The 17711-nt window shown below is 40.9% G+C and overlaps 1 protein-coding gene across 2 annotated transcripts in view; it reads right to left on the reverse strand.

Moving 5' to 3' along the window:
* Window positions 1-17711, reverse strand: part of RGS12 (regulator of G protein signaling 12) — a 96091-nt gene that overhangs the window by 57602 nt on the left and 20778 nt on the right. The window contains exon 3 of one of the 2 annotated variants that reach the window (XM_054999230.1): window positions 7636-7740. In XM_054999230.1, coding sequence (XP_054855205.1) covers window positions 7636-7740 — 105 coding nt within the window. Of the gene's footprint in view, window positions 1-6031; window positions 6225-7635; window positions 7741-17711 lie in introns of those variants that run through there. The other variant, XM_054999231.1, reaches the window with a different exon arrangement.

A 17711-nucleotide genomic window follows, 5' to 3' on the forward strand; every position in this document is an offset into this window, starting at 1 on the left:
TACTTTGAATACTCAGAGGCATTACATGTGAGTTTTTCAGCTTCCCCCTTCTAGCAATAACACCAAATACCCCACCTGAAATAAGCAGATCCTCCTGTATCTCACACCATCGTGTATCAGGGGCTGCTACATAGAGGCAAAATTGGTCACCCTTGGCACGGCATCCTAGCCCCTGCTTTCAACTTTCTAGTTACGGATAGACAATAGAGATTATGATAATGCAGATTCCATTTTAATTCAAATTTTAAAATTAGCTAGGATACTGAGACACGCAACCTTTTTAGAGTTACTTATTCATAACTGGAAAACTGTATTGAAATGCATTAACCATCTAAATATGGAATGTCATTCATAAATACCACTACTATGAAATCAGTGCCTTTAAAGAGATGTAGTTTTCCACATAATACTTTCACTCTTATTTCCTGTCCCAGATACTTCTAAACTTACTTTGAAATTTTAAAAAACCTTAAAAGATATTTTCTTAAATAAGGAATTATCTCTTCTTAATTTAAGAAAGTGTCAGTTTTTTTGTCTATTCCTTATTTATGAGGCAAAACATGTTCCATTTTTGAAGTGAATGTCATCAAAGAAATTGTGAGAAGAAGAAATGGGCACATAACACCCATTCAGCTGCTGCATAATTATTTGGTAACATTTCCGAACTTCAAAATGACACATTGTTTTCTTTCCACATCTACCTTAACGGCTTGCATCAAAATATCACATCAAATAAGAAGAAAACTATAGTAAAGTATTTTATTGTTAAACTGAAAAATAGCATCTAGTCACCAAGGTCAAATGAAACAATGCTCTAAAAAATGAAATCTGCTACTTTTCCCTCCATTAAAAAAAAAAAAAAACTTCTGTGGTCTATTGCAAACCTAAGCAACTGGTACTACGTGCAGATGACTTATCAACTCAATTCTCATCTTCAAAAATCTTCTGTAAAGTTAGGATTTAAACTAAAATCTGATGTACAAAACTAAGACTTTGCAAATATGTCACTTAACCATAACATAAACCCAAAACTTTGCATTCATTTTGTTTTTAAATAATAGTTCCAACTAAAACTTTCTGAAGTCAAATTCCAATTCAAATATTGAATTTCAGTTCAATTCAAGGATGTTGGGCTGAAATAAAATTGCATTGCTTACCTGTTCATCGTAAGAGAAGGCAGTTATTTTTGCCAGCAGTACCCGTCCTAAATTCATCTTTATTTTAGATGGAGCATTTTCTCAATATAGTAGCTTTTCAAGAGCTAAAATCAACCACCTAGTACTATTCACTGCCTGTACAAAATGCGTGTAAAGTTTAAAAGCATTGCACATGAAGTTCTATTTTACTCCCTTTATGTTACCCATAGCAACCAGTCACTGCAGAATGCTATATTCATCATGAATTCAGATTCTCTCTCAGTTATCTTTTACAAAAGGACCAGTTTAGGTAAATATCAATCTGGTATATAACAAGTCCTCTCTCAAATAATATAACACACATTATTCGATTTGGAATGGTGTATACACAAAAACATTACTGTAATTACAACTGTGTTATGCTTTCATTCCACTGAAGTGCAGAAAACAGAATGTGATGATGGGTGCAGAATTTTACATCCTGAGAATCTTCGCTTTCTTCTCTTAAAAAAATAAAATTCCTAGCCCTTATGGCTGCAAAGATATACTTCAAAAATATAGGCAATGTCTGATGGAATCTCAGATGTTAGAGAAGTGCCTGTGTAAGATTTTGGATCGTTGGGACTTCAGGGTTGATGTCTCCTAAGACAAGCAAAACTAGAATGAATCAGGGAGGATAAGATCAGGTTTTTTTAAACTTGTAAACAAATCAGTATCACTGCTTGTCTATAATTTCTTAGAACTGAATCATTGTTTTACCAGTTTTAAAGCAGTGAGTTAAAACAAGTAGAAAAATGAAGGAAAGGCCAGCATAGGTAACCTGAGGTCATTATAACTGAGACACAAAAGGACATGGACTGTATTTATTATTGTGCAAACTACAGATATTCATACTCTTGTCAACCAAACAATATAGGCATTTCCATGACCTGGTAAAACATGGCCTTAGATCCTAACCATGTTTTTCACTTATGGAAGACGCTTCCACCAGAGTTAAAAGGGTATCAAGGTTCTGCTGACTCTTCTTTCCCACTGTAGATCCCCACTTTGTCCCCCCCCAGTGCTGATCTTGGGGGTCCACTGGACCCAGGAGTAGGATTTCAAGGTACAGAGCAGGGAAGGAGAAAACTTTACTTCCATGAACACCAATTTGCTCATGCAAGATGTAATGTAATTTATTGATATCTAATTTACATGATCTAATGTAATTTATTGCTCAGTAACCACTAGCTCTTAATTCTAGAATGTTCTAGGCATTTACAGGGCAACCCTAAGAAAACTTTCCTGGGAGTAAGCCCTACTGAATAAACCAGAGTGGGATTGATCTCTAGTTTTCAGAAACAAGATCTACCTTAAAGTCCTTATGTTCATACAGAGACACCCAAACAGAAACACTTTCAGATAGGCATTCTGTTAGTGTAAAAGGCATGTGGGTTGCATGACCAGAGATTTGGGAAACTATACTCCTAGACATAACATAGGCTCAATTCAGAGCTAAACTACACAAGACGCACGGCACGTGTCTTTCACATGTCATGTTCCCACAAGTTTCCTTGGGAAGTGTAGTCTCACAAAGAATGGCTGCTTGATGTAATTCTCTGCCGGGGAGAATTGCCAAGAGAGAAATTCTCTCCAGGGGCTGGCTGGCAGCTCTCTTCCACCTCTCCCTCCCTTGCTCTTTAAAGTCACTCCACACTTGTACTTCATGGGCAAATGGAGCTTCCTTTTTTGTTGTTTTAAAGATATATCTTTAAAGATGTAAAGAGCGAGAAGAAAAAAAAGCAGGCACCACAGCACTGAGGAGATGGGACCCCCCACACACACCGTAGGTCACCCTTTTTTCCCTAGTCCACTTAAGGGCAATTCACACTTTTCTTCCTCCAGTAGGCAGTATGGAATTCGCTCTTTTCTCCCTTCTCCATGCTGCCTAACAGAGGAAGTGTGAATTACCCTGAACTGGACTAGAGAAAAAAGGATGACCTGCGGTGTGGCCGGGGGGGTGTGTGTGTCCCATCTCCCCGATGCAATGGTGCCTGCTTTTTTCTTCTCGCTCTTGAAAAGCTGGAAAAGTGATTACTGTACTCTCAGAAGGGAAAAGGGGAAGAGAAGGAGGAGGGAGAATGGCTCCCTCCTCCCACCTATCTGCCATCTTTAAAGCAACTCCCTCCCCCCAACTATCTGCCATCTTTAAAGCAACAACAAAAAGGCCCCATTTGACCCATGAAGTGTGAGTGCAGAGAGACTGCAAAGAGCAAGGGAGGGAGAGGTGGGGGAGAGCAGCCAGCCACCCCCAGAGAGAATTCCTCCCCTGGCGATTTTCCCTGGTAGAGAATCACATCGAGCAGCCAGTCTTTGTCAGACTACACTTCCCAGGGTAACTTACGGGAACCCGACTCATGAAGGACACGGGCCAGGCGTCTCGCGTAGTCTAGCTCTAAGTTGCAAACTGATGCATCCAATTGCAACCAATTAGTATGCATACTAATTCATGCTTATTAGGATAATGTAAGAAACTTGATTTAAATCAGTGATTTAAATCAGTTACTTTGCTTGGTGATTATAATCATAATTTGAATCCAAGGTTTAAATTGTCTTGATTTAAACCATTGCATCCTGGAATAAATTATGCAAAGTAGCCCCAAACACAAAATTACTGAAGCTTTTGGATTGCTATGGTGCAGGACTTTAAGATTTTTGTACACAGAGCCCTATCTATAATAAGTCAGAATTTCCAGGTTTTATAGTGGACTAATGCAAATAATAAAGCATGCCAGGTTAGTAAGTAACTATGTGTGCTTTTCATTGTTGCTAGTGTATAACTCATTAAGATATGCAGCAAGTAAGAACTTGCCCTACAGTATTTAGTTCAAATTGTAGTTGGGAAAATATCAAGAGGAAAATCCTGTTAAGACATAAACAAATGATTTCTTGATTTTTCACCCTTTATAGAAAAAAAACCCCAATATTTGAGAGGCAAAAATAAGGGGGAGGTTCTTTTATTGACTGGATCGCAATTACTGAATAAACACAATTGTGGGGGAAGGGAAGGGAAGCTGACACGGAAGTTCAATGTAAGCAAGGCTTCTCCATCCACAGCAAGAAGAACCCACACATGGGAAAGTGAGCCTTCCTTTCTACTTCAGCCATTACATTGTGCATGGACAGCCACATGGAGACTCTCAGAGAGACTCTGATCTTAAGATACTTGCTAGCCATTTCAAGCAGAGAATGATGACAGGGCATTCCTGTCACAAACAGTGACACCACTGTTTGTGAGGGATCTAGAAGGACAATATTCTATATTTTCAAACCCTCCAGTGCTGGCAGAGCATAGGTGGTCGCCAAGAAAAGAGCTCTCCCTCCCCAGATCTTCAAGTTCACGAGCCAGGCAGGCATAGGGTTGCCAGCTATAGGCCTGGAAATTCCTGGAGATTTGGGGGGTAGGTGGAGTCTAGAGATGGCATGGTTTGGTGAGGGGAAGGACTTCACCAGGATATAGTGCCATAGAGACAACCCTCCAAAGCATCCATTTTCTCCAGGAGAACTGATCTCTGAGGTCTGGAGATCTACTGTAATTCCAAGAGCTCTCCAGCCATCACCTGGAGGTTGGTAACCCTTGGCAAGCAAGCTACAATATGCCTGGAAGATGGAGGAGCTCTACGGCAGCCATTCTATTATCTTACTACCAGAAGAGGCTTAAACGTTTTAGCAGTGAGGCATCTGTCTGGATGTCACAACAATTCAAGAGGGACCCACCCTAACAGAATCAGCATGAGAGCCTAAGCTCTCAGCACACAACTGAGACTGCGCCCAGAATTCTCTGCTAACCTCACATCCAATGGGGGAAAAATCTTGAGCTATTCTTGCTCATCTTAGCTATTATCTGATCATTTTTTGAGAGACAGAGGGAATGGATCACAAAACACTTGGTGACATGTTTTCTCATATTCTACAGAGATACACTATAAAGATAAACAACTGAATAAATGCACGTAACATATACATGCTAGACTTCCTAATCAATGGAAATTGCCATCCCAGATTAATGCTCTACACCAGGGGTGGCCAGCACTGAATGTGCAGAGGCAGAGATGCTGATCCAGTGCTGGTCCTTTGGCATGCCACACTACAAAAGGGAGAAAGACACGAACCACAGCACCAACCCTGCTGTCTATACAACTGGCTTTCCAAAATGAAGATATACATGCTTCCTTAAGGATCACTTGCTTCTATATTAAGTACGCATAAGATTGTTATTCATGTTGTCGCCAAGTGCCCTCTTGTATTGGTACAAAATAAATAATATAAAAGCTCATTTTCGTTCATTTCAAACATCGAGACACTTTTACCAAAAAGAAGAAAAATAATGAAGAAATCATATGCAGTTCTTAAGATCTGAACTTTTAAAAACTAGTTGGAAATGTACATATTTATTACTGAACTGTTTTTTGCCTCTTTATAATGAATTGCCCTTTGATAACCGGAGATACCAGATTCGTTTTCTTTAGAACCACACCCTTCTCTGCTTCTTTTTCCAAACTTCAACAGTCCATTCCTGAGTCATTTTAATATTACCAAACAATAATTTTCAAATGTAAAATATAGTCTATTACTACATAGTAAACAAAATCAAATATTAATCAAACTATTTTTACAATCGCTTTCTACATTTAAAATTACTTTGAGAATATCACAGTACAAAAGCACAGTATAAAGAGCATAAAATCTTACTAGAAACTCAACTCAACAGTTTCTATTAATAAATAAACATAATAAGAACACTTGATTCTTCTAATATAAGTTACATATTTTTGTTGAACAGTCATTAAAACTAAAAGAAGCTTTTTGAATCAGCTTTTTGATTTCCATACACTTTAAAAATGAAACATACTTACAGATACTTGGTTAACGTTGTAAGTGTTATCCATGAATAAGTAGTCCCTCAGGGACTTCTCTCTCATTTTAAGTAAATGAGAGCTCTATCAAGTTGCTGCCAAACATATATTTACTTCTTTTCAGCAAAACAAATACAGCCGAAGTGTCTTCTTTCTTCCTTCCCAACCGAGTCCCACCCAGTTTAAACTCCAGTTTATGCATCTACCCATCCAAAGGGCTTTAAATTGTTGCTGAGATCGTCTTTGCATAACAATGAGCCACCTGTGAGATAACACACTGGGGGTGAATCTTCTACTACATAAAGAGCTCATCAAAAGGCTTCCAAAGTCCTTATTTTCAAACTCTAACTAGCTGTAAGATTGAACAGTCTTACTGGCCTGTTGCAATTTTCTCTGTTTTTGGCATGTAGCTGCATGTTCTTTCAGGATTACAATCGTATGCAAGCCTATTATGCTATTTACTCTTTCTTCTCAGTTCCTTGCCCCTTTGAGTAAGCACCAGAAGTTTACAGGATTCTTTTTCCTGGTAGAACAGGATTCGCATCAATTTTAATACCACACCCATTTACTCCAATTCACCAGGTTGTGAAGTGCCCAGGACACTTTGTCATGCTACGTAAAATTCAAACTCCAACCACAAAAAGCCATGTTATGGAGCTCAAAATTTAAAACTCTATCTTCAGGTCCCATGAAAGTACACATTAAAAACTGTTCACATGTGCTGCTCTAGAAGCTGCCTGTTCTCCCATACCGAAGCCTGCCTTACATTTTTAGAAACACAGTTCTAGAGCACAGTCTGCTCAGCTTGTTCATCATCTGTGAAAACAAAATAGGAATTCTTTTTTCCAGTATACACTCAGACATATGAGGGCTAAAAATGTTTAATAAAAGGACTCATAAAAGAATCTCTTATACGTGTGTCCCAGGGCCTTCAAAATGAGCACCCAGGAAAATTTCATACCTCAAATTCCATAGTCTGGTGCAAAAGAAGTATCATTACATACATCTATATATCTAATTCTGAACATGGCCCCAGAACATGGAACAAAAAATCCACAATGAAAAGACAGGAAGGATTTTTCTACTCTAGGTTTATAGAAAACTACAAAACATTTTTTTAAAGGTGGTGGTTCACCCACCCCCTCACAAAAACCCGCCAGAGAATGCGGAAACTGTGATTGTGTAGGTAGCCTAAGCAGTGGCAGGAAGTATGAGATGGAGTAAGTGGGGAAGTGGGAAGAAGGGGAGAAAGGCCTTGGAAAAGAGAAAAGTGTGAAAACTGGAGTGTGGGAGAAGAAAGTAGAGGAAAAAGGGAGAGAGTGAAACGGAGTGGAGGAAAGAAGTGGAGAAACTGGCGGGAAAGAGATAAAGTGGGTGCCAGATCAAGTACGGGTAAGATTTCCCTCCCCCATCCCAATCTGTCAGGTCCCCACCTTGTTATAACATGATGTTAATTAACACATACATTCAATGTAAAGTAACTTTTAATCGCCTTCTAGCTTTCCTTGAAGCTACAGATCAAGCATCAAAACAAATGAGCCTGTTCATTTTCATCATTTGAAGTCTGTCTTCATAAGAAACACTGAAAGTGTCATAAATATTACCTCAAGATCATCAAGTGAACGAGTAATGCTGAATCTTTTCGACCGGCCAAATGATCTTCTAGCAGAGGAACGTTGGGGAGCTTGTGTGTGCCCGAACTTTGCATGCTAGACAAGACAGGAGAGACATGTATTGAATTGCATTTGTACAATTAATGTGTAATCTCTGAAAAGCAAAATTACTTTAACGTTAGATAACATTAACAGTGAAATTCTAACCAGAGTTACTCCAGTCTAAGCCCATTGATTTTAATGGACTTAGACTGAAGCAACTCTGTTTAGGATTTCACCGTAAGTCTCAAAAAATAAGATTTCACTTTATCTAGTACTGGAACTGTATATATATTTAAGTAGCCACACCAAAAATTATTTATTTCATCACTCAGCCTTTTAGTCACGAGAAGGACTTTTTACATGAATCTTTTTATTCATTTATTAAACTCTTCTATTGTGAATGCTCAAAGTCTGATATCTGGAAATACCTATTCAGTCTGGTTATCTGAAGTGCGGTAAAGGGGTCGGGCAGCAGGAAAGCTTGCTATCCCTAAAGCTCAAAATTGTGAAGTTGCAATGAACTGCCCTTGTGCTCGCTAGCAGAAGCGAAACAAAAGTTGTAGCGACTAGACCCTCTAAATGGCAATGCAGGTACAGAGTGTTCAATGTGTGACTCCATTTAGTGGGAGATACTCCCCGAGTCGCCAGGTGACTTCTGTCACCTCTAGGGAGCAAAAGAAGTGGTGGTGCCAAAAAGAGATATGGGGCAACCATATGGTTTCTGACCTCTGAGGGATCAACCTGAAGGAACAGAAGGGTAATGAGGAAGTTGCCTCGGTAACAGGGGCGTTGGAACAACAGTGGTTATGTTAGTGTCTTAGGAGAATCCTGCAAGGGTCCCATGATATAGAAGCTCTTGGCAGAGGAAAAGCCCCCTGTGGAGGGAGGACGTCCTTGGTACTGACCGTGACAGTGTTCTGAAGGTGGGTTCAGGCTCCATTAGTTCTGGGCACTAGTCAAGTCCAATGTAAGGATTTCCATACATTCCTCCCAAAGTATTGGGGGGGGGAAGGAAATAAAAGACACTGTTCTTGATGATGTCTCTATTTTTCCTTGGCATAATACAGGGGCAGAGATTTTGCTTTACATTTCTTCAATTTATGAAGAAACGCTTCAGCTTGGGTCCAATATGGTTCAACTGAGACCAATGGAAGGGATGCGGGGGAAGCATACACAGAGGTAAAAGCTTCAACTCTAGCTGGCAAAGGCTTGTCACAGAGTACAGCTCCAAGTTTAGAGGGTAGTCTAGAGAGATTTCTTGCTTAATTTATGAACTTTTGACAGTGCCTGCAACAGCCAAATCTAGTAAACTTTTCAAGGCAAATAGACCAAGATTATGCATAGAGACCCAGCACCCAAAGAAGAAAGAAAAAACATCTACCTGAACAGACAGAAACAATTATTTATACTAGAGAAGAAACTATATACCATGAGTAGACATGGGCACGAATCGAAATACAAATCAAATTTCATGACGAATTTGGACAATTCGTGTTTCACTAAACATGTTTTGTGGGGCCGCGTTTTTCACAAAATTCACAACTTTTTGGGCCAATTCGTTCAATTCATGAACTATTTGTGATGCCAGACAGGCTGGCACCGATCCATTGATTCCCTAGGCAACATAGGCCCGGAATGTCTGCAGACCTTTTGTTGCCATTGGAAACCCCAATCTTAGCCCACATAACCTTGTTAGGAAACTCTCCTTGCCGACTGGAGAGCTTCCATTCTGCCCTATACAGCGAGGAGCAAGGGGGTTAATCCCCTAGGCAACTGAGGAGATGGGCCTTCTGTAGCCATGGGAACACCAATCTCATCCCTCCAAACCCTGTTAGGCAGGTCTGTCTGCCAACCACAGACCTCCTTCTTCTGCCCTATGTGAGCATTTCTTATATAAGGCACAGCTCTCTGCGTCGTGCTTTTCAGTCCCAGTAGATAGAGGGAGAGGGAGGACTTGTTGCTGGGACTGGAGTGAGAGAGTAAGTGGAATTGAGCTTTTGGCTGCTGCTGCTGCTGCTTTAAAAGAGACTGAATAACCTCTTATTTTCAGCTCTTGGCCTTGCTGGGAAGGTCTTTGGGTGAGGGTGCCTTTTTTCCTCCACCGCACCCCACCCTAGTCTCAGGCCTTTGCCTGGCTCTGGGGCCTAGCTTGACTGAGGTCCTCCTTATTTTTTCTTTGCTTGTCTTTCTTTCTTCTTAATTCTCTGCTCTTTTGAGGGCTCACATTCTTGTTGTTTCCTTTGGTTTTATTTTGTGCACCTCTCCCACTGGGCAGGTGTCTGTGTGGTCGTTTTGGGGTCCTCCCTCCAAGCCCAGTCTCTCTGGATATGAAGGGGGCCGTTGAAGTGCCCCAGGTTCTGACAAATCACAAAACTAACAAATCATTAGTTCGTGTTTCATGATTCGTGGAATGTGATGAAACACGAAACTCTCATTTCGTTTTTTTCCTGTTTCATGCCCATCTCTAACCCTGAGGGTCAAATGAAATGATACATTTTGCCACAGACACAGTCAGACAGCAGAGAACAGCTACTGAGAACTAAGTACCCAAGTGCACAAGGGCTCAATTAGGACAGCCACTGCAGTGTGGGGTGAGGAGGGGCTTCAACCTTACTCTCACATACGTTTTTGCAATGTGAAATGGTATCTGGGGGCATTATTTGCTCAACTGGGGAGCTGCACATATGCTGAATACTGCACAAATATTCATGGCAAAATGTATCACCCTGGTTTGGCTCTATGAATAAAAATATGTACAAGGGAATGAAAACATTAGCATAAAAACTGGCTTCTGAGTGACAACTCTCAATGATATCCCTAATTGCTGCTGTGGTGGCCAAAAAGGAACTGAGGAACAGCACATGCCCACTGTTTGGGCATGTGCAGTCCAAGGCTATGTTTCTGAGGAGGAGGATTTTCACACCTATAAGCTTGCACTAGAAGTTTTTGAATTCATGTTCTGCACAGGTGTGATTTATGCAGAGAAGACCATGAAGAAGTAATTCCTGTTTACTACCACTCTAAAATGAGCTCTAGTCTGGGTTCACTTCAGTCTTACATCCCTTGAGCTTTTCTTCATCTGCATCCTCACCATTATTCCTGCTAATTCATTGCTCCAAGTTCCCTGCAATACCAAGAAGTATAGCCAGAAGAGACCATTTAGGAGTGATTGTGTCAATCACCCAAGCCATCTCCATATTCCATAGATCAGCCAGGACTTCCACAGGATCACTTGTTATGGGAGATAGTAACACGGAAGAGCCTTCAGAATCCTGGGACAGACCAATTTAAATGGCCCTTCACTACTGTGAATAGAGCTTTCCTTGGCAAGAGGAACAGTTGACAATTCCCCACTCTTACAAGGCCCTGTGCTCTCCAAGACAGGGGAATAGCTGGCATATCCACCACCCACCTATTACCATCAACCTACCCACCAAAGAAAATATTACCTGCTGCACATGCAGACTGCAAATATTTTTGGAAAGCCCCACAGTTGACAGGAGTGGCCATGAAGTCATGATGACCTGTTCCTAACAAGGGCCCCTCAGTGTGAGGTCTCAGCACCAGTTCTGATACCACATAGACATCAACTCAGGTAGGGAGAATGTTAAACAGTATGATGTTTGATATACAAACAGGATCCCTATTTTGTTCCATGCATCCAACACCAGGCACAAAATCAGAGCTCGGCCAGACAGTGGTTGGAAAAGGAAATGGCACACACCAGACCTCTCCTCCCTGACCAGTGTGTTTGTGGCTGGTGTTGAGTATATCTTATGAGAACATAACTAAAACAGGTTAATACAGTCATCAGTAGACAAGATAGATTAGCCCCTTCATCTAGAATTAACTTTCTCTATTTATCTTAAAGAGAACTTCAGAATCCTCAACAGTACTTGGCTTACACATAGCTACTTTTCAAACAATGAATGTAATGAATAGCCAGCATACAGAAAACTGCCTCCAAGCCTATGTTCAATCTCAATCAAAAATACTCTCCTAAAATTATCAAATATATGCTTATGACACGCAGAAAAGAATTATGAGTGGCTATTACTCAAATCTAGAATTCCTCTTCCATGGACACTCACTAAAAACCAGAGACTCTAGGTATATTCTGGGAACAGCACAAGACCTTTTTATTCAAATTGGCATTTGGTGGCCAGTAAGAGAACAAGGTGGAGGTCGTTTTCACATGTCTCGACATAGTGCTAAACTCACGGAACGAGGGCATCTTCATGGCACGATTTCCGTACCGTGACATGATGACATCAGAAATTGCACCATGAAGGCACCCTCGTTCTGAGTTTAGCGGTATGCCGAGACGTGAAAACGACCGGAGTGTAACAAATGCAATCAAATATTTTTAATAACATACTGTTGCCCAACCAAAGGCCTTGAGATGAAGCAAACTATAAATAACATAATTAAAATTTGTTCATGTAGCACACAACAACCCTTTGAGACAAGTGACAGAAGATGACTGGCCCAAGGTCACCCAGGAAACTTCACGGCAGAATGGGGTTTTGAGCCTGGGCTTCCCAGTCCCTAGTTTGACCCTCTAACCACTGCAAGCTGCTGTACCCTGTCCTATCTTAGTATAGGTATTTTAATTTTTGCCATTCAGGTGGAAAGGAAAAATAAAAGTTAAAGGTAGAAAGTAAATTCTGTAGTTAAAAAAAAGAAACTGTATTCTCTGAAGAGAAACTTTTACACAGTCACAATAGCTAGGGCTACCAGCCCATCTGGAAATCAGATGAAAATCTGTAACGCTGAAAGCAATGGACTCTATTATAATGCAACATATTATAGCATATTAATTGTTGCCAAAATTATTCACATTTAAATAAACGTATCACTGAAAATTCACACTATACACTGGGAGTGAATAAGCTCCTTGCTGGTGTCACCATAAGTTGGTTGCGACTTGACAGCACATATGCAGAGACATGCAAACTTTGTCTTATAAAACATTCCCCTCATTCCAAAGTAGGGGGGACCAGAACTTCTTTCAGTGCTCCTCAGAATTTCCAACCTTGGAAAAAATGCAAAAGTCTTGAGAGTGTTTCATACTATATGTTTTAATTGAGTATAATTTTGTCATAAACAGCATTTCACTCATTATTAAGGAAAATACATTTCATAGAGTTTTTTCAGTGTTCCCCCAAATTTTCCAGTTTTTCCGCCAGAAAGAAATGTCCTTGGGGAAAACTGGATAATTTGTTATTGTTCTAAATTTTTCCAGGCCTTCACATCTCATTGTAACCACAAAGCCTAATCCTAAAATATTCACTATCTCATAATTTTATTAAAGCTATGACAAAACTGTTGTATATACAATAAATGTTACCTTGGTTGTCATCATCACAACAAAAGGCTAATCTCTAACCCAGGGATGGAACAAATCCCAGGTGCCAGGTTGCCATGACACACAGAAATTTCATTGTGGCATCTAGTATTCTCAGAGATCCTGAGAAGAGACGTTCAAAGTTTATCTATCATTTCACATCATGTTTTGCTGTATGACTAAATGCATGTGTGTGAAGTTTTTGTCATTGCTTGTTTATATGTTAACTCTATAACATTTAATGAGGGTAGACGAACTCATTTCTTAAAACTTGCTTTCTATACTGATTCTAATATTCAATTAAATGAAGCTTTTTAAAGCAATAACGAAATTATGAGAAATAGGACAAAAGTTAGATTAGGATTAGAGGTTATCTGTTGTGGTGAACTAGGAATGTAAGCTCAGATCGAATATATACCTGAAAAATACCGTATCAGTATTTTCCAGGTATATATTTGACAAAAACAACCCAGTGGAACAGGAGGATTCTTCTACACTGACCATGTCCTGCATTCACCAGTCCTTTACTGCTTGATACCAATCCATCAAGAGCTGTATCAGCTCCCCCTGGGTGTGGGCCAGTCATTCCTCAAATTGTAACAGGACATGGGCAGAAACATTGACTGTGGGATTACGTGAGCCGGCTGCGGACATCCTCTGCGGGCTTGTTCGGTGTGCCCTGCTGCTCCGCCTCCAGCTTTGCTGAAGCAGTCACAATCTCTTCTGCTAGGAGACTCCCACAGCTTTCCTCAGCTTTGCCCACCTGCTGGGGATTGTCTCCCTCATTGCTGTTACTGTCCTCATTGCCCATTGCTACCCCTCTCTATCATGTTTTGAAGCTCTGGCCAGCTCAGGCATGCCCAGCCCCTCCAGCAACATCCTGATGACTCCTTCAACCCTCTTGTTTTCACTTCCGGGTGGGTCACTGGAGCTACAGCACTGCCACTTGGACCTCACTGGGCCACCCAAGCTGGGTAAGCGGCTACAAGCAGCTATTTACAAACAAAATTTCTGGGCAATAATTTAGCAGTAATTGAATTGTGCTCCCTGCCATTATCTTTTTCTGGCCTGTAAATTTTTTCATAGGTAGAGGTTCGCCGGTCCCCCGGGAGCAATTCCTCCATGGAAAAGGGGTATGGAAACAGTGGTATAACTCAAGTTATTGGGGGTAGGTGAGGGTTGCAACAATTTTTACTAACAAGCATCCACAGATTTCAGTTTTTATTATGAACATCTGATATTTGCTGAAATAACTCTGAGGCACTTTGATACAAGAGTAATGTTCACAAAGTTTCATAATACTATTCATTTATTCTCTTGTATAATTATAGTGTCTTCAGTCTTCTAAAACTCTGCTCACTTCTCTTTGGAGATTGTCCTATTTTTTATAACGCAAAATTAGTAGCAGCTGGAATTTTGTTCAGTGCTATACAATTTAATGTAACCTTTTTTAATTGTAGGATCTTGTTCTAATTTTAAATACTAACATTTAGAAAATCTGTGCTCCAGTACTGGGTTGCTATGCATTAGTCTGTGATGATTGCAAAGAGGTCACCCTGCTAGCAAAACAAAACAGAGTCCAGTGGCACCTTAAAGACTAACAATGTTTATTTCAATATGAGTTTTTGTGAGTCAGAGCTCACTTCCTCAGATATGTAGAGGGAAATCAAACTGGGAATTCTACTTAAGAGGAAGATTGCAAAAGCAGGGAAGAGGAAACTGAGACTAAGAAGTTGGACGTAAATTCCATTATGCGTCTTGCAATTCTAAATTCTGTCTGTAAGCAACAGCGGCACCAGGGTTTTTGGTGTTTGCAGCCGGCCGGCAGGCTGGGCACCCCTGCGCGCACGCACGCACACATGCACCGGCCTGCGTGATGACGTCACATGTGACGTAATCACGGGAGAGCACGTGCTGCTGGCCCGATCGCTGCGGCGGGCGGCTGGGACGATGCGCAGGTGGCCTCCGAGCTTTCCCACTCAGTTGCCCTGCGTCGCCGCAGATGCCTGCTTGCGGATGCTGCGCCCAGCCAGGGGCGTGTGCTGGTGGCGGTGGTGGTGCGGGGTGGGGCAGGAGGGCTAGGAGGCTGCAGCTCCATGGCGCACGCTCCCGCCCTCCGCGCCTCCTCCAGTGCCCCCTCCAGCACCCCGCGCCCTGAGGCCACCACCTACCTGGCCTCAATGGGCGCGCCGGCCCTGTCTGTAAGTAACTAGAACAGTTACAATCCCTCCCCACACCTCTTTCTAATTTTCCCCTGGATTTTTGTTTTATTAGTCTCTCAGGATCTGAGGACAGAAGTATACATTTTAAGGAACACATGGTGGCTGATGATAAAAATAGCAGCCCCATGTTTTCCTGCCTCTGCATAATGTGTAATACAAAGTAGCTCAGGTCCTTCCTACTCTTCTTACTCCACATCATTTGCTGCTAACAACACATACAGAAAAATGTTCAAAATAATGATATCAAGATATGGGGAAAGTTATACTGTACATGGAGGTGGAGAAATCTACAGGTTGTTGCTTTCTGGAAGCAACCTTCTGTTTCTTATAAGCTGTATTTCAGCCCTAAATAGGCACTTCTGTAATGTAGGGTGTGTTTTTTTCAACATTTAGATGAATAAAACACTAGAACATTTCATAAACAGACTGTACACTGTGCAATAAACACCGTATTTTGTTAGTATTCCTTATGAAGCACCCCATGCTGCACTTGGGATGTATAGTGCATAAAACAGGTGCTCAGCCTGTTGTTTGAAAAACATGACCCATTATTTTGCCGAATATGCATATAACAATTCGATCCACTGCTCTACAGGAGCTTCTCCTTTCAAAATAACCCAAGGAGATGAGGGGAACGCTTTACCTTTTGCTACAACCCCTGATTCCTAAAAACCTGGTGGACCAATTTAACTTCCCAATGGGAGGTGATACAAAAGAGGACTATAAAAAAATTGCTGATAGAAAACGTTCTGAACAATGGCAGCTACAGCCAAGACATTTTGTGTACATTTTTACTAAAAACATTAAAGAACAGCCCAGTAAAAAACGAGTTAAAATATCTGGGACCTGTAAAGAGAGCAATAAATGATGTAACTATAGAAGCAGAAGTTCCAAAGAACTTGACAAATTCACCCAACATTTCATTTCAGCCTTTTGAAAAAAGCTCCCCCACCGGATAAATGGCATCCAGAAAAGGGAGCTCCTCATCCAATGCTAGTGGATGGCCAGATCCTCTATGAAGAAGAGATTCTGGACTCTAAAATCAAACACAATGAACTTTTTTATTTAGTCAGATGGAAGGACTTTGATGAATCTTTCAGAGAATGGGCAATGCAACTCTACTAATTTCAAAATTTCACAAGCGTTATCCTGACAAACCTGGCCCTTGAGGGGAAGGACAATTTTTGGGGAGGCAGAAATGTCACGTCTGTACCCCTACATCCATGCCATTGTTCTATGTAGTGAACCATTGTTAATGCTGTGCCCTAATATCACATTATTCATACTGTACGTGCTTTGTTGCTACAGACATTCTACAGGTGTCTTATCTCTTCTGCTCTCTCCTCCAGGACAGTTCCCAGAGCCTCAACCTTGTAACTGACTTGTAACTGACTATTTCATGTTGCAGCTTAATCTGGTGCCTTCCATAGTGTCTAGATGATATGTAAACTATGTACAATGTTCCCAGCCTTTTCGCGCTCAAAATGTTTTCTGTTCAAAGTGGGGAGGAGGCTTTGTGCTTAAGAAGAAAGGGCTTTTCTCAGTTCCTCATTCCTATCAAGTTATTGTCTGCTGCTTAGTTGCTTACATTGCTGCTGAGTAATTCTATGGGCCTTCTATGGAAATGATTTGATTCCTGAATAAAACCTTTTAACCAAGTACCTGGATTTCTTGCTGTATGGGTACAGGGGATCAGTCTGCCGTACCCTGTCATCCATAGACTGACACCTCCATCTTGGAAGCAAGTCAGAGCCAACACATGTGACAAATTTATATTGTCCTTGCATTCTCTACCAAATGAAATAATGGGGATCCATGGGAGAGAGATGAATAAACCATTTGTTATGGGTAGATAATTACTTAATAAAGGCTGAAGTCTTGGCTATTCCTGTCCTCTGGGGAGGGGGGAAAATAACCTTTCGTAACAGCTGTGCTGCACCAGATCAGTTGCCCAGAAGGTCCAATGAACACAGCAGAGATTTACAGTCTATGAATAGAGAGATTCCCTTTAGTCACCACGGCTAGTAGTCATTGATAGAACTCTCCTCCATTAATCAGTCTAATCACTTGTTAAAGTTCACGCTCATGGTCCGCTGCTATGTCTGCTAGCAGAGAATTCTTTGTTGAGAAAAAAGTACTTCCTTTTACCCATCATGAATCTGAATTTTAAAAAGCTGTTATTTTTAAAATGTCCAGAATCAATTCTGAAGTGAGACTAGCCCAACTATTTATGTCTCATGTAGACATCGCCGCCTCCTCAACTTTCCTTTATGTATTCTCAAACTGGTTAAGAGTTAGTATTTTCACCTTTAAGCATCCTGAGTACACAAGGAGAATTTCCCAGTTCCTGGATAGATTAAGCCCTGAGAAGTAAAAAAAAAAACCCAAACCAGGTTGCTTATCACTACTTGTTTTTCCAGTGGTCATCTGTAAAATCACACCTATGAGGTCAGTAT

The sequence above is a fragment of the Eublepharis macularius genome, chromosome 15 (genome assembly GCF_028583425.1).
Source record: "Eublepharis macularius isolate TG4126 chromosome 15, MPM_Emac_v1.0, whole genome shotgun sequence".
Lineage (NCBI taxonomy): Eukaryota > Metazoa > Chordata > Lepidosauria > Squamata > Eublepharidae > Eublepharis > Eublepharis macularius.